At 42.8% G+C, this 27099-nt stretch overlaps 1 protein-coding gene across 3 annotated transcripts in view; it reads left to right on the top strand.

The window, feature by feature from the left end:
* Positions 1-13321, top strand: part of LOC137369201 (transducin-like enhancer protein 1) — a 159279-nt gene extending 145958 nt beyond the window's left edge. For 2 of the 3 annotated variants that reach the window (XM_068030013.1, XM_068030010.1), the window contains exons 16-20: positions 95-342; positions 1205-1352; positions 3218-3368; positions 11146-11222; positions 12651-13319. In XM_068030013.1, coding sequence (XP_067886114.1) covers positions 95-342; positions 1205-1352; positions 3218-3368; positions 11146-11222; positions 12651-12758 — 732 coding nt within the window. In that variant the 3' untranslated portion in view covers positions 12759-13319. Of the gene's footprint in view, positions 1-94; positions 343-1204; positions 1353-3217; positions 3369-11145; positions 11223-12650 lie in introns of all 3 variants that reach the window. The other variant, XM_068030011.1, reaches the window with a different exon arrangement.
* Positions 13322-27099: the final 13778 nt, after the last annotated feature.

Below are 27099 nucleotides of genomic sequence, written 5' to 3'. Positions count from 1 at the left end.
TGAGTTTTTGTTGCATTTTGCCAAACAAAAGGCTTGAATATACTTTACTGAATCCGAGGTAACACACTGAACCTTGCTTTGTTTTTTTCCACAGAACAGAGACAATTATATCCGATCGTGCAAGTTGTTACCTGATGGATGTACCTTGATTGTTGGTGGGGAAGCCAGCACGTTATCTATTTGGGACCTGGCAGCTCCAACTCCACGTATAAAGGCAGAGTTGACATCCTCTGCTCCTGCCTGCTATGCTTTAGCTATCAGCCCTGACTCCAAGGTCTGTTTCTCCTGCTGTAGTGATGGTAATATCGCTGTCTGGGATCTGCACAATCAGACATTAGTCAGGTAAGTGTTTAATAGTGGAAACTGGATTTCTGTAATTCTGTGCAGATGGTTACATTGGAAGGTGTTGAAAATATGATTATAGATATGTGCTTAAAAAGTAATATTTTAGAATAAACTTGGCCCTCTTTCATATATTGACTGTAGTCAAGTCAATTTTTTTTTTAACAATTTAAATGGCTGACCACCGGGGATGTGATTTGCCGGTGTTATGGCTGTTTTATATTGTTAGTTAAATGAGTATCAGATATGCAACGCTTCTACCTTCAAAGTTGTGTCTTTTTGTGGGTCTTGAACTGCTATTAGATGGCTCGTTAACACTAAAATCACAAAGCTACATCCCTATCCTTTTAACTGTCAGAATCATAGGTGCCTGGTCTTGATTTGGAGCAGTAATAATGAAGAAGAGTACACAAAGGGCACATGTCTTGTTTGAGTACTGCTCCATAGGGAGCACTTTTATAATCTAAAAGTGCCACTAGATGCAAATCATCATAATTAAATTAGTAGGAGCTATTCCTTGTATGTAATTCTGAGATACTTTGAGTAAGCAAAGTATGACTTTAACAAAATGTGTGTGGTACTAACTTTGATTAGGGAGGAAACAATGTGTTTGTTACAACTGTATTTTGACTGACATAATTTTACAGAGAAGAGCTATTTTGCTTTGGGCTTGTTGCACCTGGGTAATATTTGCACATCGTAGATCATGAACTAATGTTATGCCCTGCTGTGGTTTGTTTAACAAAATGCAATACCAGACAGTGGAGAAACATGTTGATCTAGAGTCCAAAACTAACAACATAATTGTGTTTATCTAAGGCTTGTGGAGGAAATCTTTATTCTATTTTGTTTGTTTAATCAGGCAATTCCAGGGTCACACAGATGGAGCCAGCTGTATTGACATTTCAAATGATGGCACCAAGCTTTGGACGGGAGGTTTAGACAACACGGTAAGATCCTGGGACCTCAGAGAAGGAAGGCAGCTACAGCAGCATGACTTCACGTCCCAGGTATTTGGGGATCTAAAGCTAACACTAATTTCTTTGTATGTCTTGAACTGAATCATAACTACAATTGAAAAATAATCACTTGTGAGAAAGTAGCAGCAATTTCTCACCAATTACCATCAGCAGATTATAGTCATCAGCATGTGTCAGCAGATGATTACACTAGAGAATTAACTTCACTGACTTCATAAACCATGGACAAAATAAGTTAATGTTTTCAATCTTTAAAAAAATTAAAGGCATCATGTACAGATTGACTGTTGTTTTCTGTCTATAAAATAAGCTCGTGTCTGTTAAGTAAAGCACACAGCTGATGTTTTTGATCACTTCTATAATCCTTTGGCTAATGGTTTATTCCTGCAGCCCAGAACTGCAATGAGTATTTGTGTATGAAATATGTAAAGAGATAAAAAAAATTATTACAAATGCATTGGTTGGACCTTCTCTTGGGTTTTTATGATTTTTAAGTTTACCAGTGCAACTTTTGATAAAAAGCCACGTAAAGGTGTGACTGATGTACCAGATTTTGAAGCAATCTAAATGTTAATATGATGGGAACGGTTTTCTTTGAACAATCCATCAGCAGATTGGTCTGAAGCTAAAGAACAGATTCTTAACCTAACCCTGTAGATTTATATGTTGTAATCTCAAGTCTATCCTGAAACGTGGGAATGGTGAGAGAATGTGGATAGAGGAATTGATTAGAATAATAACTTGTTCCAAACCAATTCAAGAGTGAATGATCTATTTACAGCAGGTGGTTTCCTTTTTTTCTGTCCTCTTACACTCACCAGTACCAAATTTCCAATCTCTGGTACAGGAAAGCACCAAGCAAACGTTTTGTGCGACCTCAAAGGAAAGGGGAAAATTAATTTGGAAAGTTCTCCCCAGGCTGCTGTTGCACACATTTCCTTTTGGCTAGTTGAGAGTACTGATACAAATCTGAAAGCAGATCTGCCACCTCACTACTCCACCTTTACACCCCCTCCCCCCCATACTTCTTCAGTCACAGGTCTTGCATAGCTGTTGGGATGGGGCCGGGCGAGTGGGGGGTGGTGTTGGGAGGAAGGTGAGATCAATTTTAAATGAAAGGTCACAATGGGTTTTTTCCTAATACATAAATGTTGCAGTTGTTCAGAACTGCAAAAGTTCTAAAATCTTTCCATGGAGAGTGAAGAATTGGATGAACAATAGATGAACATGACTAGGCTACTTTGGCTCATGGTAGATGCAGCACATGGAGCCACAAGGAGAGTCCCTTGCTCTGCATTGATGGATCTCAGACATTAGTAGAGATGTTGCCCAGTGGAACTTTACAAGTGGCCTCAGTTTCTCCTGGCTAGTGAGGAGGAAGAAATCAAACAGTGTTTCTACTCCTAATTAATATCCAGTGACTTCTGCATGTGTGAAAATATTGGTTGAGCGCAAGATGCGCTCAGCTGTGGTTCACTATAAAGTAGTTTCCTTACTTTGTCCTGGCTCACATGAACAATGATCATCTGTGCAAGGTGCTGGAAGACTACACGTTCATTTGGAACTATCCCTTTTTCAAAACCAGTAATAAAATATTTTTCTAACTGCTGAATGGCAATCTCTATTTCAAATAGCATTTTATTGCGATAATTCAGCTATTGATGGCCTTGTTTCCAAACCACTGTAAATTACACAAAGATTGCCAGGTTAATTCTGAGTGTATAAAACTGAATTGTAACTGTTGAATAGATTGCTGAAAAGGAGCAAATGAAACTTTGATATTATAACCATTACTGTGTACCTATCACTGTTCAGTACATTTGTAATATCTGTTTCATAGGATTTTAGAGCATAATTTCCAATGGAACATTCATTTTCAATTTTTTGCTTTAAAGATCTTCTCTCTCGGATACTGTCCTACTGGGGAATGGCTGGCTGTGGGGATGGAGAGCAGCAATGTAGAAGTGCTGCACGTAACCAAACCAGACAAATACCAACTGCACCTCCATGAAAGCTGTGTTCTGTCCCTAAAATTTGCTTATTGTGGTAAGGATCATCAGCTGTGGTTAAATTATCCCATTTACAGTTTTCTTCTCTCCCTATTCTATAAGCCATTGACTCTATGTTGAAATACAGTTCTTGGGGCATCATTTGCCCAAATAGCCATTTTTCACATCTGCCTTTAGTGCTCGCAGATTATTCAACCACATATTTTCTTGACCTCCATTTTGATGTCTACTTGCAGCTGGATATCGATTAGGAGTAGGACCTCTGCCTGATTTTGGTTTTCCATTTCTCCTCCCCTTCCAGCCCAGCAGATTTGAGGCCAATTTTTAACTATAATCTAAGCCACAGTTGCTATTGAAATATTGTGTAGCTGACTGCAGATAAATATGTCAGTTGTCACTTCCCTTTAACTGTTGAAGTGAAGAATTTCTGATCCTTATAAATACAAAATCCTGTTCCCAGCATTACCAATCCCTCAATATCTGCTTTGCATGCAAAGTAGCCTAAGTGTGCTCCCTTTTCTGCATTCAAATAAATGGCTGATATTCCATAAAACATACTTTTTCCAAATGCAATCTACTGGTTTGCCTTTAATGAAAAAATGTCTTAACGGTGTATATATTTTGTAAATTAAACACTTTGAGAAAAGAATTTCTCACAAAAACTAAAACTCAGCAAGAATGTGGTATTGACTCATTTTGATTTCAAAGAAAGGGGTTTCAGACTCGAACCTTGACCTGTGGCTGTGTTAGCTGATCCCAGTCAGGCTGTTGTCTCCTATCCCTCGCTTATTACCAGGTTTTGTGCAACCTAGTAATTGCTGTTTAACCAGGCCACTGTAACTTGAGTTTTCCCTTTGTCCATTCACATACACATTTTGTCTACTGCTCCAGAAGTGAGCCCATCACTTCTATTACCGCTTCCCCACTTTTTTTTTTAAACTTCTCTTTAACCCTCCTGTTGTCTTGCCTCCTTTCATTTCTTCCCTCTCAGGTACTGCCCTCCCAAACCCCCTACCCAAACCCTTCAGTACTCCTCGACCTTCCTACTCTTCTGCCATCATCCCACACTTCACTCCCTCTTAAATAAGTCTACAGCTTCTCTCTGTACCTCTCATGGCATCCTCCGAAAAGCTTACTGAGGCACTTGATGCTCCTTCCTTACGAACAGCAATCCCAACTGCCCATCCTACTCTCTCGTAACCTTTCCATGCAGCTCGCCTGCTGGGGTCTAATCTTGCTGAACTTCACGTTCAACTCACCCCTCATAGTGCTGACCCTGTGGACTTAGCCAACAAATCAGCTAACATCACCCTTCTTCACATCTCCCTCCAGATTGCCTATTTACTTCTGAACAAGGCACTTGCCATACATGAGTTTATTGTGGATGATTGCATCGACATCAAGGTCTTGACAGAAATTTGGCTGAAGGGTGATGGCATCTTCCCTCAAAATGAATTCTGCTATACCTTCCACCACTTGTCCAACCCGGACTGCTGCAGTAGCTGTGTGCCTCTTATCACCAAATCACAAGTTGTTCTACTCCTCCAACACTTTCTCTTCCTTTTGAGGAACTCACCATGTTTACCCTTCTGGCCTCTTATTTAAAATCTTCATTCTCTACCCGAGTACCATAAAATTTTCTCACCGAATTATCTTTGCTGCCTTCCTCCCTCAGCCTCTGCCCCAAGTGATTTTTCATCCTAAGGACATAAGAAATAGGAGCAGGAAATAGGCGTGACCATATGGCCCCTCGAGCCCCTTCCGCCATTCAGTATGATCTCTTCTGCCTCAACTCCGCTTTCCAGCTTGCTTCCCATATCCCTTGATTCTCTAAAAGATCAAAAATCTATCTATCCCAGTCTTGAATATATTTAATGATGGAGCATCCACAACCTTCTGAAGTAGAGAAAAGATTCATCTCAGTTCTAAATAGTTGAACCCTTATCCTGAGATTATGCCCCGTGTTCTTGATTCCCCAGCAAGTGGAAATAATCTCTGTGTCTACCTTGTCAATCCTCTTCAAAAATCTTATATGTTTCAATGAGATCACCTCTCATTTTTCTAAACTCCAGAGAGTATAGGCCTAATTTACTCAGCCGCTCATCATAGGACAACCCTCTCATCCCAGGAACCAATCTAGTGAACTTTTGCTGTACCGCCTCAAAGGCAAGAATATTGGTCCTTAGATATGGAGACCAAAACTGCACACAGTACTCAAGGTGTGGGCTCACTAAGCCGTATACAGTTGTAGCAAGGTTTCCTTGTTGTGCTCCAGACCCCTTACAATAAAAGCCAACGTACCATTTGCATTCCTAATTGCTTGCTGTACTTGCATGCTATCTTTCTGCAAAAGCAAAATGCTGCAGATGCTGGAAATCTGAAATAAAAACTGAAAATGCTGGAAATATTTAGTAGGTCTGGCAACATCTCTGGAGAGAGAAAAAGAGTTACTGTTTCAGTTAATGTGACGTTTGATTAGAATTTTCTGTGTTCCTTGCATCTAGATTCTCTCAACATCAACATGAAAAGTTTCACGCCTTTTAAAAATATTCAGCTTTTCTATTGTTACCAAATAATCCCACACTTTGCCACATTATACACTGTCTGCCACCTTGTTTTCCACTCACTTAACCTGTCTATATGTCTTTGCAACCTCTGTGTCCTCGCAGCTTACATTCTCACATAGCTTTGTATGGTCAACAATCTTAGATACATTACTCTCAGTCTCTTTGTCTAAATCATTAACATAGATTGTAAAATGTTGAGGTCCCAGCACTGATCCTTCTGGCACTCCACTAGTTACAGCCTGCCAACTTGAAAATGCCCCATTTATTCCTACACTCTGCTTCCTGTCAGTCAACCAATCCTCCATCTGTGCTAATATATTACTCCCAACTCCATGAGCCCTTATCTTGTCTATTAACCTTTTATGTAGCACCTTATTGAATGCCTTTTGGAAATTCAAATATACTACATCTACTGACTACCTTTTATCTACCCTACTAGTTACATCCTCAAAAACTCTAATAAATTTGTCTTTATGGTTTCTCTTTAGTAAAACCATGTTGACTCTGTCTGATCATACTATGAATTTCTAACTGTATTGTTTAAGACTACTTTAATAGTAGATTCCAGCATTTTTCCAATAACTGATGTCAGCCTAACTGGTCTGTAGTTCCCTGTTTTCTCTTTCCCGCTTCTCTTGAATAGTGGTGCTACATTTGCTAACTTCACAGAATCACAGAATAATACAGTGCAGAAGAGGCCCATCGAGTCTGCACCGATGCATTAAAGACACCTGACCTGTCTACCTAATCCCATTTGCCAGCACTTGGCCCATAGCCTTGAATGTTATGATGTGCCAAGTGCTCATCCAGGTACTTTTTAAAGGATGTGAGGCAACCCGCCTCTACCACTCTCCCAGGCAGGGCATTCCAGACCGTCACCACCCTCTGGGTAAAAAAGTTCTTCCTCAAATCCCCCTTAAACCTCCCGCCCCTCACCTTAAACCTGTGACCCCTTGTAATTGACCCTTCAACTAAGGGGAACAGCTGCTCCCTATCCACCCTGTCCATGCCCCTCATAATCTTGTACACCTCGATCAGGTCACCCCTCAGTCTTCTCTGCTCCAGTGAAAACAACCCAAGCCTATCCAACCTCTCTTCATAGCTTAAATGTTCCATCCCAGGCAACATCATGGTGAATCGCCTCTGCACCCCCACCAGTGCAATCACATCCTTCCTATAATGTGGCGATCAGAATTGCACACAGTACTCCAGCTGTGGCCTTACCAAAGTTCTGTACAACTCCAACATGACCTCCCTGCTTTTGTAATCTATGCCTCGATTGATAAAGGCAAGTGTCCCATATGCCTTTTTCACCACCCTATTAACCTGCCCTTCTGCCTTCAGAGATCTATGGACAAACACGCCAAGGTCCCTTTGTTCCTCGGAACTTCCCAGTGTCAGGCCATTCATTGAATACTTTCGTGTCACATTACTCCTTCCAAAGTGTATCACTTCACACTTTTCAGCGCTAAATTCCATCTGACACTTTTCTGCCCATTTGACCATCCCGTCTCTTTCTTCCTGTAACCTAAGACACTCCACCTCACTGTTAACCACTCGGCCAATCTTTGTGTCATCCGCGAACTTACTGATCCTACCCCCCACATAGTCATCTATGTCGTTTATGTAAATGACAAACAATAGGGGACCCAGCACAGATCCCTGTGGTACGCCACTGGATACTGGCTTCCAATCACTAAAACAGCCGTCTGTCATCACTCTCTGTCTCCTGCAGCTAAGCCAATTTTGAATCCACCTTATCAAGTTACCCTGTATCCCATGTGCATTTGCTTTCTTGATAAGTCTCCCATGTGGGACTTCTAATCAGCTGGGACCGTTCTAGAATCTAGAGAATTTTGGAAAATTATAATCTGTATAACTACTATCTCTGCAGCTACCTCTTTTAGAACACTGGGATGTAAGCCATCAGGTCCTGGGAATTTGTCAGGTTTCAGTCTCTTAAGTTTCTCTAATTTTTTTTCTCTACTGATATTAATTGCTTTAAGTTCCTCGCTCTTATTAGCCCCTTGGTTATCACTATTTCTGAGAGGTAATTTGTGTCTACTACTGGGAAGACAGGCACAAAATATTTATTCAACATCTCTGCCATTACCTCATTCCCCATTATAATTTCTTCTGTCTCTGCCTCTAAGGGACCTGCGTTTACTTTAGCTACTCTCCTTTTTATATGCTTATAAAAGCCTCAGTGATTTCAACCTCCATCGCATTTCATCATGCTCTCTTTCCTTTGAGTTCACTGCCCTCCAGCTCTTCTTTTAATCTCTCCCTGCATGTAAACTCCCCAAGCCATCTTCACAGCCTTGACCTTGCTATCTCATGTGGCCTCGCCAGCCACCATAGTATCAGTTACAGATAAGGCCTTTTCCGATCACTTCCACAAATTGCTCTCCATCCACATACCCCTTCTCCTCTCAACCCAACTTTCTCCTGTGACTGCCCCTGGAGAAAACTCTAACCCAATTCACTTACAGCTGCGCTTTCAAAATCCCAACTCTACTAGCCTTTGGCGTTTCGTTCACCATGGCATTTCTGCAGCTACTGATTTGCTCGATGACACCCTCATCTTTACTTTTGATGCCATAGGCCCCATAAAATCATTACTCTCTCTCTCTCTCTCTCTATTCCAAGGGACACAAACTTGAATGGATATGGCGGACAACTGAATTAGCAAATCTGGCTAGGCCACACAAGGCACTATCGGGTCCTGCTCTCATCTGCTAAAACTACTCACTATTCCAGGATTTTCCTGTAAAGATAACCACCTTTTTTCCGCTGTAAACCGTCTTCTTAAACTCCACTCCCCATCTCCTTCATCCTCACTTCTAAAAAGTGTGAGCAGCTCATGGACTTCTTCATGGACTAAATCAGCTGTCTCTGCCACTTCTCTTCCTCCCCTGTAGCCCACAAGCCAATCTTTCTCTATGGCTCCTCCCCATCCTTGCCCTGAGCTCGCACCATTCTCTGAGTTAATTTCTTCTCCTGCTCACTCGATCCTATTCCCACTAAACTACTGACTGCCCAGCTTCCCTTCCTGGCTCCCATGTTAGCTGATGTTGTCAAGGGTTCTCTCTCCTTAGGTACTGTCACCCTCTCTTTCAAATCTGTTGTCATCACACCTCCCATCAAAAATCCAACCCTTAACCCCATCTTTCAAACTATCAGCCCATCTTCAACCTCCCTCTCCTCTTCCAAGTCATTGAACGTATTGTCACCTCCCAAATCTGTGCCTACTTTTCCTGGAACTCCATGTTTGAGTTTCCACCCATTCCACAATACTGAAACTGCTCTTATCAAAGTCACAAATTACATCCTATGTGGCTGACAAAGGTAAACCATCCCCCCTTGTCCTTCTCTGCCTGTCTGCACCCTTTGAGACAGTTGACCATACCATCATCTTCCAGTGTCTTTCCACTGTCATCCAGCTGGATGGGATTGCTTTTGCCTTGTTCCATTCTTATCTATCTAATTGAAGCCAAAGAATCACTTGCAATGGCTTCTCTTCCTGCTCTTGCACCGTTACCACTGATGTCCCCCAAGGATCTATCCTTGACCATCTCCCTATTTCTCTTTTACATGCTGCCTCCGGCAACATCATCCAAAAACACAGCATCAGTTTCTGCATGTACGCTGATGATGCCCAGTTCTACATCACTACCACCTCTTCCTGTCCTTCCACTGTCTCTAAATTGTTAAACTGCTTTTGCGACATCCAGTACTCAATAAGCAGAAATTTCCTCCAATTAAATATTGGGAGAACTGAAGTCATTGTCGTCAGTCTGCACAACAAACTCTGTTCCCTAACCACTGACTTCAACCCTCTGCCTGGCAACTATCTGTGGCTGAACCAGGCTGTTTGCAACCTTGGTGTCATATTTGACCCCAGGTTGAACTTCCAACCACATATCTGCGCAATCACTAAGACCACCTATTTCTGTAGCATTGCCTGACTCGATCCCTGCTTCAGCTCATCTGCTGCTAAAACCCTTACCCATGCCTTTGTTACATCTTGATTATCCCAACATGCTCCTAGCCACCTTCCATGTTCTACCCTTTGTATATTTGAGGTCACCCAAAACTATGCTGCCCATGTCCTAATTCGCGCAGTCCTGTGCCCATCACCCCTGTGCTTGCTGACCTACATTGACTCCCAGCTAAGCAATGCTTTGATTTTTAAAAAAATTCTCATCCTTGTTTTCAAATCCCACCTTGGTCTTATCCCTCCTTATTTCTGTAATTTCCTCTGGCCCCACAACCCTCCGAGATATCTGCACTCCTCTAATTCTGGCCTGTTGAGCATTCCCAATTTTAATCTCTCCACCATTGGCTGCCATGCCTTCAGCCAAGGCACTAAGCTCTGGAATACCTTCCCTGAAACTCTCCACCTCTCTTTCCTTAAGATGCTTCTTAAAACCTACCTCTTTGACCAGGCTTTTAGCCAGCTGCCCTAATATCACCAATGTGGCTCGGTGTCAAATTATATTTGATAATGCTCTTGTTAAGCGCCCTGGGAATTTTATTATATTAAATGCACTGTATAACGACAAATTGTTTTTTGTTATAGTTGATATCCATACTCCTGGGCTAGAAGTAAGAAAAATCTGACAGTATGACTGTTTGTTTGTCGTCATTGTTTAGTAGTGACATCCACTTGAAATGTGTAGCTGTGTAAGTTGATGAGAATAGGATCAGGTTTGGCTCCGATTCTCTTGCCCTTCCCATGTTCCATCTCATGGTTTTAAAAGGCAACTGTGCTCACTCTCTAGCCTCATGCATAAAGAATAGCCTTTTAGGTGAAATGCAGAAGGATCGCCAGTGCTTTAGAACTGTACCCTTCCATAGGTCACTGCTTCCAGGAGTGGAAGAGATAATGGAGAGGTGAAAATATTGTGGGGGTGGTGGTGGGGGGTTGTTCAAATTGAACTCATAAAACCAACATTGAAAAAGCACATATACCTTCCATGTAAAGACGTGAAAGATTGGACCAGTATGAGATGCACCCAGAGAGGATCATGCATGCTTACTGGTTTGTGCAGCCCTCTGTATGGATGCATTGACCTGGTTGAGGGCATCAGTTTGGAATGTGGGTATGCAGGAACTTTAAGCTTTTTGATTTTATTGACCAAGAGAAGAATTGGATACAGGATGGAGCTACAGACTTTTGATTTACACTAAAATTGAATCAGACAGTGGCTGGTTAACTTAATGATTTTTGGTATATTTACACAGGTAAATGGTTTGTAAGCACTGGAAAAGATAATCTTCTAAATGCGTGGAGAACGCCTTATGGAGCCAGCATATTCCAGGTAATTTTATGACAAACTTCTATTCAAACCTACATTTCTAGAACTTTCTGGAAAAAAATGTGAAGCAAAATAGTAGAGGCAGTAGTGTGGGCAGTTGTTAATTGTAATAAGTGTGGTTAGTTGTTACTTGTAATTATGTTAACTGTGACAAGTTTATACTGGTACTAGTATGTGACCTTGAGACTGTCAGATTGTCATAAAGGTCCAACTGATTCACTAATGTCCTTTAGGGCTGGGAAACTGCCATCCATGTCCTGTCTGCCCTTTTGTCCCACACCAACACGGTTGATTGGTAACTTAGTAGTTGTATCAAACTGCTACAAAGAATGGACTTTAGCATTTCAAGAAGAAGGCTCACCACCTTCTGAAAACTAACTCTGGTTGGGCCATGAATGATGCACGCATCCGAGAAATTATTTTTAAAAATTATAGAGCAGTGAAGAAGCTTAAAAGCTTTTTATGAAGTCAATACACTGGAGAAAGTTTGTCTTAATATTTACATGATTTAAGCGACTTTTCAACACTTCATTATGGCCTCTGGCATTTGAATATACATAGATGTCAAGGCCTTGGAGAAGGTACAAAGGAGATTTATTAGCAAGATACCAGGATGAGAGATTTCAGTTATGTAGTAGAGAATATGCAGAGAAGCTCGGATTGTTCTGTTCAGAGTGGCGAAGGTTAGAAGGAGATTTAATTGAGGTGTTCAAAATTATAAACAGTTTGGATAGAGTTAATAAGGAGAAACTGATTCCATTGGCAGGAGGATTGATAACCAGAGGACACAGATTTAATATAATTGGCAAAAGAACCAGAGGGGAGATGATTGGAAAGTTATTTATTCAGCGAGTTATGATCTGTAATGCACTGCCAGAAAGAGTGGTGGAAGCAGATACACTACTTTCAAAAGGGAATGTGATACATACTTAAAACGTTAGCAGGGTTCTGGGTAAAGAGAAGGGGAGTCTGTCTAATTGGCTATTTCAAACAGCAGACACAGGCTTGATGGGCTGAATGGCCTTCTGTGCTCTGATTTTATGAGTGTAGGATAGAACTAGGCATGTTTTGGCTTTTGTTCTTGACACTATTTTAAGTTATTTTTTTTAATTAGCTTTACAGAATAAGTAGAAACTATTGATTCAATATTGACACAGTACTTCCCTCCCTTCAGGACAAGGATAGATTTGAGTACAGGCTACCTTTTTTGTCATTCGTGCTCACTTGCTTGCCTGTGGAATGAGGGGGAGGGTGGCCACGAAAGTAAATAGAAGGGAATGAAAGCATGTATGAATAGAAGATAGACTTCACGTTATGAAATGTGTTGTCTCGACGTTAAACCTCATTATGATCTTTAAATGGAAAGCTATAGTTGTAAATTAATTCTGGTTATTTTAGATTTACTGATTTTCTTGTCCCTTCTTTCTACAGTCTAAGGAGTCATCATCGGTGCTGAGCTGCGATATCTCAGTGGATGATAAATATATAGTCACTGGCTCTGGAGATAAGAAAGCATCGGTCTATGAAGTTATTTACTAACATTTATAACTGAAAAAGTATATCTAGAACTGTTCTTTTAAAGAAAACAAAGACAGCGTCCTCCTGGCCTTCAGATCTTAAAGGTGTTTCTGAATGCTTTACTTAAGGACTGATCATCAGCGCACCAATGATTGACTGGATGAAAAGAAAACTCCTTTGAACTAGGCGCGATTAGCTGTTTTTGGTAGTCCCAATAAAATTCCAGGACCCTGCTTTGTAGAACCCTGGATTATTAGAAGAGCATTTGAATCCTCTCTGACCTCAGTTGTATTTTTGTTATTGCCTGAATTGCTGCATTTGTGGAGTTGCCTAATCAGATGTTCATTTGTTCTTTGAAAGACATTCTGTCCTTTGTAGTGCAATGGTGTTTCAGGTGAAACTGGATACAGGTATTGCATCTTGTGAACTGTATTTTGTATCTTGTTGGAGCTCAGACATTTGTACAAATTGTAAATATTCCGTTTAATACAGTAAAGACAGTATTGAAACAAATCTGTTTTGTAACTTTTTTTAAAATTATGAAGCATTTATCATGCTGCTTTTGCTGCAAGCTAAGAATGGGTTCAAGCAAGTAAGAACAGTATGACTATTTAATTATGTATCAGAGCTTCAAGTAAGAGGAATAAAACTAGTGTCCAAATATGTACAAGCAAAAGTGAATATATTTTATGGTTTTAATTTTGCAAAACTTAATATGTAATCTCTGTGTCACTAATCATGGGGTAACACTTTTTTTAGTTTGTTTTCTTTTGTCCAGCCATTAGAGCACTAGTATAACTTTGCATGTCAGTCATTTAAAATACTTACTAGATTTTCACCAAATTTTAGAATTGACTTCCTATCTTCTGCCTGTGAGCTCCCTTTGAAAGTAGGCATGCTGAGAACCATCTGCGCTTGATGTCGTGCCCATAAACTCCACTTCTTTCAACACTGATTAGTCACCATTTTATAACTTCGATATTGCTTTCTTGGATTGTTACCAAAATCACTGAGTGGCTTCTTGACATCCTCTTTTGAGCTCCTTTTGAAAATGGGTATACTGGAAATCATCTGTACTCGAAGCTATCCCCATGTATCCAAGAAGCCTTCAAAACTAACTTGGCCCTTTTGTAACTTAACATACTTCGTTAGGAGTTTAACAAAACTCAAATGATTTCTTTCCTTAAGATTCTCAATTGCTTTGAAACATTGCAGATTGAGAACTGTACAATAAGTTTGGGATATTTGGCAGTGACAGATGAACAATATTTTGAAAATAAAAGATCAATGGCAAATTATGACTGACTAGTTTTGTGCAGAGTACAATGTTTTTCATTAGCTTTTCATACAGTTGTTCTGCTTAAATATCTGAAACTGAACTGAAATTCTACTCGACTTTTTATTCAGTCGTAGGATATGGGCATCATTGACAAGGCCATCATTTATTGCACTTGAGAAGGTGGTGGTGAGCTGCCTTCTTGAACTGCTGAAGTCCTTGTGGTTTAGGTACACCCACAATGCTTTTAGGGAGGGAGTTCCAGGTTTTTGACTCAATCACAGCGCAGGAATGGCAATATAGTTCCAAGTCAGCATGGTATGTGACTTGGGGGAGAACTTGCAGGTGGTAGTGATCCCATGTGTCTGCAGGTGTAGTGGCAGGGTTGATATTCTGGGCTGACTGATTAGGCCTTGCTAATATTCTGGATAACCAAAAAGAGAAAACGTTGTAAATAAACAGAAGATCGAGCAGAATTTTAAAAGTTACTTGACATAATCAGGTGGCTTACAACTTTTGCAGTCTTGATGAACTTATGTTTCATACCTAAATGGATTGTTAGAGGTTGCAGCCCCTATTGAGTTTAGAGGAGGCTGGTCCTGAATGTTTGCTTGCATATTAGCACAAAGAACATAAGAAAGAGGAGCTGGAGTAGGCCATTTGGCCCTTCAAGCCTTCTCCAATATTCAGTAAGATCGTGGCTGATCTTCTGACTCAACTCCGTCTTCCCACACTATCCCCATATCCCTTAATTCCCTTGGTACCCAAAAATCTGTCGACCTCTGTCTTGAATATATTCAATAACTGAGCATCCACAGCTCTTTGAGGTAGAGAATTCCAAAGATTCCTTTTGAGTGAAGAAATTTCTCCACATCTCAGACCTAAATGGCTGACCCCCTTAGTCTGAGACTGTGACCCCATGTTCTATATTCCCCAGTTAGGGGAAACATTTTCTCAGCATCCACCCTGTCAAGCCCCTTGAAAAATGTATATGTTTCAATTAGATCACCTCTCATTCTTCTAAACTCCAGGGAATGTAGGCCCAGTCTACTAAGTCTCTATTGTCGGATAATCCCCAAGATCTGGCAATTGGAATATAATGTGAAAATATTAGAGGTAGAAGATCATCCAAGATCTTACTGAATATTGGAGAAGGCATGAAGGGCCAAATGGCCTACTCCAGCTCCTCTTTCTTTGTGCTAATATGCAAGCAAAAATTCAGGAGCAGCCCCCTCTAAACTCAATAGGGGCTACAACCTCTAACAATCCATTTAGGTATGAAACACAGTTTCATCAAGACTGCAAAAGTTGTATGCCACCTGATTATGTCAAGTAACTTTCAAATAATGAAAGTGTCCACTTTGGCAGGAAGAATAAAAAAAGAGACATATTATCTAAATGATGAAAGATTTCAGAGCTCTGAGATGCAGAGGGATCTGGGTGTCCGAGTGCATGAATGACAAAAGGTAAGTATGCAGGTAAAGGAAGTAATTATGAAAGCTAATAGAATGTTATCATTTATTGCGAGGGGAATTGAATGGGGAGGTTTTGCTTCAGTTATACAGGGCATTGGTGAGATGATATCTGAAGTGCTATGTACAGTATTGGTCGTCTTATTTAAGGAAGGATGTAAATGCTTTAGAAGCAGTTCAGAGAAGGTTTACTAGACTAATACCTGGAATGGGCAGGTTGTCTTATGAGGAAAGGTTGGACAGGCTAGGCTTGTATCCGCTGGAGTTTAGAAGAGTAAGCGGCAACTTGATTGAAGCATATAAGATTCTGAGGGGTCTTGACAGGGTGGATGTGGAAAGGATGTTTCCCCTTGTGGGAGAATCTAGAACTAGAGGTCACTGTTTAAAAATAAGGGGTCGCCCATTGAACACAGATGAGGAGAAATTTTTTCTCTGAGGGTCGTGAGTCTTTGGAATGCTCTTCCTCAAAAGGCGGCGGAAGCAGAGTCTTTAAATATTTTTAAGGCAGAGGTAGATAGATTCTTGATAAGCAAGGGGATGAAAGGTTATTGGGGGTAGGTGAGAATGTGGAGTCGAGTTTACAATCAGATCAGCCATGATCTTGTTGAATGGTGGAGCAGGCTCGAGTGGCCTACTCTTGCTCCGAATTTGTATATTCGTATGTTTGTATTCTAGAAACCAGACTCGTGAATCTTCATTGCCCTATCTCCAGGGCAAGTATGTCCTTCCTTAGGTAAGAAGACCAAAACTACACACACTACTCCAGGTGTGGTTTCAGCAAATTCCTGTATAATTGTTGTAAGACTTCTTTACTTTTATGCTCTAATCCCTTTGTAACAAAAGCTAACATACCATTTGCCTTGCTAATTGCTTGCTTGGATAATGTCACACTTAGCCACATTCTATGTTCTTGCTCACACACCCAACCTGTCTGTATGCCACTTTGCATCCTCCTCACCTCTTACATTCCAACCAAGCTTTGTATTGTCAACAAATGTAGATACATTACACTGAGTTCCCGCATCCAAGTCATTAATATAGCGCTGAGGTCCAAGTACAGATCCTGCTCCCGATCTTTGGCCACCCAGCACAGAGGACAGCCAATTCGGAGGATCTTTTAGTGGGTCTGTTCCTGGACCTAGTTACAAGATGAGTGTGGCCAACAGGGAGGATCACTCTGGTTGCCAGCCTCTCCTGCAGTCTTGTCTAGGTGGTCCAAGGAGGATGCCTTGGTATCTACTGGTACCCTTGGGGGCCTTCTGTGACTGGTGGACACCCAAAAGAATAGAGTGTCTAGTAGACATAGCCAATAATATTGAACTTCCTTTTTTTTAAAACTTGACTGAATTATGCTATTAGATATGCCTCCTGAACATAAGGAATCACTTGTAGATTTGTTCATTTTCTGTTGATGGCTCTAGGTTGGTCAAACAGAAAAGGCACCTGTAAAGAGAAAAAATAACATTCGTTGCCCAAACTGAAATATAGGCCAGAATTTTACGCCCCCAAAGAGCGGGTTGGTGGAGGGGAGGGGGGTGTAAAATAGAGTGGGAGGCTCGAGGGGGCCCTTCCCGACCCACTCTCACCTCTGCCACTTAAGGGCCTCTGCCCGCTGCCAAGGGGATTTTACCGTTGGCCAGTCGTCTGACAAAAGCAGGCAGATTTCTGATGGCCGGGTGGGGTGGGGGGTGCCGTCATGATCAGGCACCCTGTGCCCTATGGAGGGCCGCACCCGATGCCCCAACCAGCCCCAACACCCAACATGCCCCCCGTCGCCCCAATTGGCCACCATTGCCTTGCCAGGGCCTGACCAATCCCAAAACTTACCTTTTCCCAGGGCGTCCTTCCTCCTCTTGTTGATGCTGGGTTGCAGTCCCAGCAGTAGCCACCATTCCCAGTGGCGCTGCTGGGACTAAGCTGCCAGCCACCCTGACTGGCCGGCAGCTCCATTAGCTGTGACTTCCTGCCCCAATGAGATGGAAGTCCCGCCTCAGACCAATTAAGGGCGTAGGGACCGTAAAATCCAGACTGAATCCCCAGGCCTGGTGGAGGCAGGATTGTCACCGACTTTTCAGTCAGTAGACGGCTCCCGTCCAACGGAAGTAAAATACCAGCCGTTAAAAATGTAAGTTTTTCTCGAGAAGAGATGACTCCAGTAGATGCTGAGAATAAAGCACAATCGAGCTGCATTTCGACATTTAATTTTTAAATTGTATCCCAAATACTTCTGTGTTTACGAATATACAATTTGCAAATTTATCACCTCAGTAAATTATTCCTGAAAAGTTTCACATTTCAGAGGTTAATTGAAAGCCAAGTAGAATGTCAGTAAATCAATTTATTCTCTTAACACTTAATTCCAAGGTGTTTGACTCTTAATATCATAGGAGACTTTACTCAACATTTAAATGCTGAATTAGTGTCATCTCTGTGAAAGGATTAAATTTGAAACTCTGAATTATTTGTAAAAATCGTGTCACCACCAATCAGTTGGATATTGGGAAGTATGTTTTATTGCAAACTATATGGAATATAAATAACTACCTTAAGATCTCTTTTGTTTAAAATAATGCTATTTGTAGTGGTGGGGACGGGAGGGATGACTTAAACTACTATTGTCATCTAATCTTGATTATGAGATTGTTTTGGAAGTAGGGCAGCACTGCCTATCAAAGCAATGCTGGTGAAAGTTTTTTTTCAGTTGGTTTCCTATAAGCGAAGAAGCTCATTTGGTACAATACTTAAAAAAAAGTTACTGCTGATCAGTATTGAAAAGCATGTTTTTAAACATTGCTGCAATTTCTGGTGGAGATATGAAGTAATCTGGATGGGGAATTTTTTCATTGTACCCACTTAGGCCAGCTCAGTCTACTCTGCAATTATGGGGCCCCCATGGTCTCAGCTCCTATTTTGCAAATGACCCTTTTCCTGGGATTGGCATGGGGCCATTGGCACAGCTAATAGTTGGGTGGAAGCCCTGCCTTGCTGCACTTTTGGCAGTGAATCTGCTGCACTAGAATTTCTGGCAATTTTGTCATTTAGAAAAAAACTGCATTAGAACACCTGGTGCAAAGAAAAGAGTCCTATGCAAACCATTTATCCAATTAATGTCTGGTTAGGAAAGGTAACGTATGCTATAAAATGATTGTCTAAGGAGCTGTGCACAGGAAGGTCTATTTTGACGTTTGGGTGTGCAATGGGCCAAAAGAGATTTTAAGATCCTGGCCTCAATTAAATCTGACTGCTGAGTTCCCAGGCTCCAAGTAGGTGCCCTACTGCAACTCACCCAATTCAGACCTCAACATAATAAGTTATAATGGCAGAGCCATGATCGCAGAGAATGAAGATCCAGGGGAAGCTATTGTGGGGTCACAAAAATAATTCAACATTTACCTTGCCAGGCCTCTTTAGGTTCATTGCCCATGGAACTGGCTGGAGCCCACAATGTCCAGGCTCTCAACTGTGCCAACCTAAAATGGCAATTGTGGCATAATACTTCCATATTAAAAGTGGCCGATTGCCTTAAGTATGCAGGTGCTTTGGACACCCAGCGGTCGGCCCGTTTCAAAATGAAACTGGCTGCTTATCCAGTGTTAAAGGGGCATATAAGACTGTCTACTATATTTTAAGGCTGTTACTGCCCCGATAACCCCAGGTGATGACAATCAAAATTGGCCCCAAGGTGTTTACAGTAATTTTATATTGATGCTGGGAGATAGATGCATGAAAAAAGGAAAGAAGGTACCAGCCCTTCGCTTTGCAAGCTGGAACATCAGAACTATGTGTCCTGGCCTGTCTGAAGACCTTTCACAAATCAACGATTCTCGGAAGACCACCATCATTAACAACGAGCTCAGCAGACTCAATGTAGACATTGCAGCACTTCAGGAGACACACCTCCCCGCGAGTGGATCTCTAGCAGAGCAAGACCACACCACCTTCTAGCAGGGCAGGGATCCTGAAGAACCAAGACATCATGGAGTGGGCTTCGCCATCAGAAACTCTTTGCTCAGCATGATAGAGCCTCCCTCAAATGGCTTGGAACGTATACTGTCCATCCGACTGCTCACCACCTCTGGTCCAGTACACCGACTCAGCATCTATGCTCCAACACTCTGCTCCCCACCTGAAGCTAAAGACCAGTTCTACGAGGAACTCCATAATATCATTAGTAGCATCCCCAACACCGAACACCTGTTCCTGCTGGGGTACTTTAATGCCAGGGTTGGGGCCAAACATGACTCATGGCCCTCCTGCCTTGGGCGCTATGGCGTTGGAAGGATGAATGAGAATGGGCAGAGACTGCTTGAGTTGTGTACCTATCGTAACCTCTGCATCACCAACTCGTTCTTTCACGCTAAACCCGGTCACCAGGTTTCATGGAGGCACCCAAGATCGCGTCGTTGGCACCAGCTAGACCTCATTGTCACAAGGCGAGCCTCCTTAAACAGTGTTCAAATCACACGCAGCTTCCACAGTGCGGACTGCGACACCGACCACTCCCTGGTGTGCAGCAAGGTTAGACTCAGACCAAAGAAGTTGCATCATTCCAAGCAGAAGGGCCAGCTGTTACATAAATTTCTAAATTCACTTGTAACAGCCCTTCAAAACACTCCCACAGGGGATGCTAAGACCAAGTGGGCCCACATCAGAGACGCCATCTATGAGTCAGCTTTGACCACCTACGGCAAACGTGCGAAGAAGAATGCAGACTGGTTTCAATCTCATAATGAAGAGCTGGAACCTGTCATAGCCGCGAAGCGCATTGCACTGTTGAACTACAAGAAAGCCCCCAGCGAGTTAACATCCGTAGCACTTAAAGCAGCCAGAAGCACTGCACAAAGAACAGCCAGGCGCTGCGCAAATGACTACTGGCAACACCTATGCAGTCATATTCAGCTGGCCTCAGACACCGGAAACATCAGAGGAATGTATGATGGCATTAAGAGAGCTTTTGGGCCAACCATCAAGAAGATCGCCCCCCTCAAATCTAAATCAGGGGACATAATCACTGACCAATGCAAGCAAATAGACTGCTGGGTGGAGCACTACCTAGAACTGTACTCCAGGGAGAATGCTGTCACTGAGACTGCCCTCAATGCAGCCCAGCCTCTACCAGTCATGGATGAGCTGGACGCACAGCCAACAAAATCGGAACTCAGTGATGCCTTTGATTCTCTCGCCAGCGGAAAAGCCCCTGGGAAGGACAGCATTACCCCTGAAATAATCAAGAGTGCCAAACCTGCTATACTCTCAGCACTACATGAACTGCTTTGCCTGTGCTGGGACGAGGGAGCAATATCTCAGGACATGAGTGATGCCAATATCATCACCCTCTATAAAAACAAAGGTGACCACGGTGACTGCAACAACTACCGTGGAATCTCCCTGCTCAGCATAGTGGGGAAAGTCTTTGCTCGAGTCGCTTTAAACAGGTTCCAGAAGCTGGCCAAGTGCGTCTACCCTGAGGCACAGTGTGGCTTTCGAGCAGAGAGATCGACCATTGACATGCTGTTCTCCCTTCGTCAGATACAGGAGAAATGCCGCGAACAACAGATGCCCCTCTACATTGCTTTCATTGATCTCACCAAAGCCTTTGACCTCATCAGCAGACGTGGTCCCTTCAGACTACTAGAAAAGATTGGATGTCCACCAAAGCTACTAAGTATCATCACCTCATTCCATGACGATATGAAAGGCACAATTCAACTTAGCGGCACCTCATCAGAGCCCTTTCCTATCCTGAGTGGTGTGAAACAGGGCTGTGTTCTCGCACCCACACTTTTTGGGATTTTTTTCTCCCTGCTGCTCTCACATGCGTTCAAGTCTTCAGAAGAAGGAATTTTCCTCCACACAAGATCAGGGGGCAGGTTGTTCAACCTTGCCCGTCGAAGAGCGAAGTCCAAAGTACGGAAAGTCCTCATCAGGGAACTCTTCTTTGCTGACGATGCTGCTTTAACATGTCACACTGAAGAGTGTCTGCAGAGTCTCATCGACAGGTTTGCAGCTGCCTGCAACGAATTTGGCCTAACCATCAGCCTCAAGAAAACGAACATCATAGGACAGGACGTCAGAAATGCTCCATCCATCAATATTAGCGACCACGCTCTGGAAGTGGTTCAAGAGTTCACCTACCTAGGCTCAACTATCACCAGTAACCTGTTTCTAGATGCAGAAATCAACAAGTGCATGGGAAAGGCTTCCACTGCTATGTCCAGACTGGCCAAGAGAGTGTGGGAAAATGGCGCACTGACACGGAACACAAAAGTCCGAGTGTATCAAGCCTGTGTCCTCAGTACCTTGCTCTATGGCAGCGAGGCCTGGACAACGTATGTCAGCCAAGAGCGACGTCTCAATTCATTCCATCTTCGCTGCCTCCGGAGAATACATGGCATCAGGTGGCAGGACCGTATCTCCAACACAGAAGTCCTTGAGGCGGCCAACATCCCCAGCTTATACACACTACTGAGTCAACGGCGCTTGAGATGGCTTGGCCATGTGAGCCACATGGAAGATGGCAGGATCCCCAAAGACACATTGTACAGCGAGCTCTCCACTGGTATCAGACCCACCGCCCGTCCATCTCTCCGCTTAAAAGACGTCTGCAAACGCGACATGAAGTCCTGTGACATTGATCAAATGTCGTGGGAGTCAGTTGCCAGCGTTCGCCAGAGCTGGCGGGCAGCCATAAAGGTGGGGCTAAAGTGTGGCGAGTCGAAGAGACTTAGCAGTTGGCAGGAAAAAAGACAGAAGCGCAAGGGGAGAGCCAACTGTGTAACAGCCCCAACAAGCAAATTTTTCTGCAGCACCCGTGGAAGAGCCTGTCACTCTAGAATTGGCCTTTATAGCCACTCCAGGCGCTGCTCCACACACCACTGACCACCTCCAGGCACTTATCCATTGTCTCTCAAGATAAGGAGGCTGAAGAAGAAAGAAGAGACATTTTAAGGCTGTTACTTCCCTGTTAACCCCAGGTGATGACAATCAAAATTGACCCCAAGGTGTTTACAGTAATTTTATATCGATGCTGGGAGATAGATACTCAGGTAGAGACTTATGGATCTAGAAATTTGTTTGCACTGGCCTGTACGAACTGGAGACAGTGAATGCTTCCTGTGCCTGAAGGGTCTGGTCAAGACATGTCTGATAGTAAGCCTCACTTAAATGAGGGCATGTGCTGGGCCTCCCTAGGCAAGTCACAGGTGAAGAGGCGAAGAGCACTGTTCCCTCTAACTGTGTGCTGTGTACGGCCGGTTTGTTGCACTGCATAGTCACTTTTGGGTTGGCATATGGCCGCACGTGCACATATCTTAAAGGGAGCATTGCTTGTGTGCAGTCTGTTTGTTCCTTTTTTTCATTCATTCATGGGGGGCAAGCATCACTGTCTTGGCCAGTATTTATTGCCCATCCCTAATTGCTCTTGAGAAAGTGCTGGTGAGCTGCCTTCTTGACCTGCTGAATTCCATGTGATGTAATACACCCACAGTGCTCTTCAGGAGGGAGTTCCAGTGATAGTGAAGAAATGGTGATGTATTTCCAGGTCAGGATGGTATGTGCTTGGAGGGAAACTTGCAGGTGATTGTGTTTCCATGCGACTGCTGCCCTTGTCCTTCTAGCTAGTAGACTTTGCAGATTTGGACGGTGGGATCGAAGGAGCCTTGGCAAGTTGCTGCAGTGCATCTTGTAGATGATACACACCGCTGCCAATAAACCAGTGGTGGCGGGAGTAAATATTTAAAGTGGTGGGATGAGGTGCCAATCAGTTGGGCTGATTTGTTCTGGATGGTGTCGAACTTCTTGAGTGTTGTTGGAGCTGTACTCATCCAGGCAAGCGCAGAGTATTGAAGATACAGTATTTATATGGCAGGTTCAGTTAACTTTCTCGTCAATGATAACCCCCCGGATATTGATAGTGGTGGATTCAGGAATGGTAATGCCATTAAACATCAAGGGGAGATGGTTTGATTTTCTCTTGTTGGAGATGGTCATTGCCTGGCACTTGTGTGGCATGATTTTCTTTGCCTTGCCACTTATCTGCCCATGTTTGAATGTAGTCCAGGTCTTGATGCGTGCAGGCATTGACTGCTTCAGTATCTGAAGAGTCGGGAATGGTGCTGAACATTGTGCAATCATCAGCAAACATCCCCACATCTGCCCCTATGATGGAGGGAAGGTCATTAATGGAGCAGCTGAAGATGGTTGGGCGTCGGACACAACCCTGAAGATCTCCTGAAGTAATGTACTGGGGCTGAGATGATTGACTTCCAATAACCACAACCATTTTCCTTTGTGCCAGGTACTAATTGCTGTGTGGCCACACACCCGTGCAGTTTAGAGGGAACATTGGTGAAGGGGCTTTGAATTTTAGGCCTCTCCATCACCCAGTGGCAGCCATCGGGTAGGTGGTTAAAGGGAGGAGGGACAATTGAGAGGAGGATGTCCAGAATTGAAGGGACGAACTGGGAGATTTGTGAACATCCATCAAATGTGTAGGCCATGACCGCCAAACATTTGTAACTTTAGTAGTGTGTTGCCAGTTCCTGTTTTGGCTTATAGAAGGCCAATAGGATGTAGCCATGTTTTTTGAACCTTCTGAGATTCCGAATGATGTCATGGCTTAGTCAGCATCAGAGCATGTTGCCAAAGGTAGACCATCAACATGAAAGTATCTTGAAAGAGAGATCTAGATCTTTATGAGACAGAGAATGACTGTGTATTTAGTTGGGTTGTGAGTTATGAGCCTCTATTGGGCAATTAAAGAAATGTCCATGGCTCACATTGATATTGACCAAAGTGTGTGCAGTTTTGTATGGATATACCCTCCGCGGTAGATGAAAGCTGTGTTTTAGAATCACCTTCAGACAATAGACATCTGTTGAAAGTGAAAGATGCATGATCTGATGGTGATTTAGAGATTTGTATAACAAGCTCAGTGTAACTCTCTATAAATACTCTATAAATGAAGGGTCACTGACCCGAAACGTTAACTCTGCTTCTCTTTTCACAGATGCTGCCAGACCTGCTGAGTGGTTCCAGCATTTCTTGTTTTTATATTATAAATACTCACTATGGCTTATAGCCAGATAGTAAATAGTACTCCAGTGTACCATGACTAATGCTCTTCTCTATCCTTACATATTTGAAGTACACTGTGGAATTTATCTGTTCGTACCAAATGTTTTTTTAAAAGCAAATACATTTCCGACAATGCACTTGAAAAACTAAGCTTGGGCAAGTAATTAGTTTTGATTGCTGCGGGTACCTATTTGTGCTGATGATGGTTGCTATAATTGCAGTATAAGACCATGGGCTGCTCTTTCTTGGCCTTGTACTGTTTATGTTGATTTTTTTGAAGGGTTTACACCTGGAAAGTGCTAACTTTATTTAAAGTCTGGACTTTTCTTTAAGCCACTGGTAATTTGAACCCATTAGGCATATGTGAAGCTGACTCTTGAACTCCTTTTGGTTTCCATTCATGAGGCATAATGTAAAAACAAATAGCTTCTAGTCAACCCCATTATATGACAGATGGGAGTAATAAATAACTTTGTAACTGGGAACTACAGAATGGAGAAAATAGCTAATATATGCAAGGTTTCATCAACTAGGTATTCTCATAAAAGAAAGACTTGCATTTATATAACACCTTTCACAACCTCAGGATGCCCTAAAGTGCTTTTCAGCTAATGAAGCACTTTTGGAGTGTAGGCACTTGTGTAAAGTAGAAAATACAGCAGCCAATTTACGCACAACAAGGTCGCACAAGCAACAATGAAACAAATGACCAGATCATGCGTTTTAAGTGTTGGTTGAGGAATAAATATTGGCCAGGGCAGCGGGGAAAGGTCCCCTATTCTTCTTTGAGTAATGTTGTGGGATCTTTTAACCCAACCTGAAAGGGCATACTGGTCCTTGAGTCAACGTCTGAAGGACAACACCTCTGGAGTGTCAGTCTGGATTATACCTCTGGAGTGGGACTCAAACGCATAACCTTTGGATTCAGAGGCAGGAGTGCTACCAACTGAACCATGCACTCAGGATCCTTTTATTAAAAAATCAAACTGTTGCAAAACTGTTACGTTCAAAACCCTTTTTGTGCCTTTGTGAGCCATTTACTGTCTAGTTTAAATGTTTGTGGCAGGGACACCATCCACTTCACCAAGCCAATGAATCACTATGGAAGATATTTCTATCTGGGGAAATATCGTTGGGGGTTAATAATCAATTCAGAAAAAGTTATTCCAAAATCTGTTGTTCATTTTTAGATCTACTGCCAGAATAGGCTGACACAGCAACAACCCTTTCCCTCCCCCCATACCAATTAAACCACTGCCACAACTGAACACAGCTCTAGTTACCATAGTCCATGCATCAAACTACTCAACTAAAAAGATGCACAAAGATAATCCAAAACAAGCCCAGACATCAACACTGTGGGCTAGGAAGGGCAACTACAGTGATATATTGAGGTAATGTTGCCATTTAGTTTAGCAGCTAGTTGATTAGGGTTTCCTGCTCTGCTTGGTTGTATTCCTGGAGATAACATCACATGATTAGAATTAGAATTAGAACATTACAGCGCAGTACAGGCCCTTCGGCCCTCGATGTTGCGCCGACCTGTGAAACCATCTGACCTACATTTTTCCATTTTCATCCAAATGTCTATCCAATGACCACTTAAATGCCCTTAAAGTTGGCGAGTCTACTACTGTTGCAGGCAGGGCGTTCCACGCCCCTACTACTCTCTGAGTAAAGAAACTACCTCTGACATCTGTCTTATATCTATCACCCCTCAACTTAAAGCTATGTCCCCTCGTGTTTGCCATCACCATCCAAGGAAAAAGACTCTCACTATCCACCCTATCTAACCCTCTGATTATCTTATATTTCTCTATTAAGTCACCTCTCCTCCTCCTTCTCTCCAACGAAAACAACCTCAAGTCCCTCAGCCTTTCCTCGTAAGATCTTCCCTCCATACCAGGCAATATCCTAGTAAATCTCCTCTGCACCCTTTCCAAAGCTTCCACATCCTTCCTATAATGCGGTGACCAGAACTGCACGCAATACTCCAGGTGCGGTCTCACCAGAGTTTTGTACAGCTGCAGCATGACCTCGTGGCTCTGAAACTCAATCCCCCTACTAATAAAAGCTAACACACCATATGCCTTCTTAACAGCTCTATTAACCTGGGTAGCAACTTTCAGGGATTTATGTACCTGGACACCAAGATCTCTCTGTTCATCTACACTACCAAGAATCTTCCCATTAGCCCAGTACTGTGCATTCCTGTTACTCCTTCCAAAGTGAATCACCTCACACTTTTCCGCATTAAACTCCATTTGCCATCTCTCAGCCCAGCTCTGCAGCCTATCTATGTCCCTCTGTACCCTACAACATCCTTCGGCACTATCCACAACTCCACCGACCTTCGTGTCATCCGCAAATTTACTAACCCGCCCTTCTACACCCTCTTCCAGGTCATTTATAAAAATGACAAACAGCAGTGGCCCCAAAACAGATCCTTGCGGTACACCACTAGTAACTAAACTCCAGGATGAACATTTGCCATCAACCACCACCCTCTGTCTCCTTTCAGCTAGCCAATTTCTGATCC

Source organism: Heterodontus francisci, chromosome 4 (assembly GCF_036365525.1).
Source record: "Heterodontus francisci isolate sHetFra1 chromosome 4, sHetFra1.hap1, whole genome shotgun sequence".
Taxonomy (NCBI): Eukaryota; Metazoa; Chordata; class Chondrichthyes; order Heterodontiformes; family Heterodontidae; genus Heterodontus; species Heterodontus francisci.
This window is presented reverse-complemented; position numbering and strand designations above follow the sequence as displayed.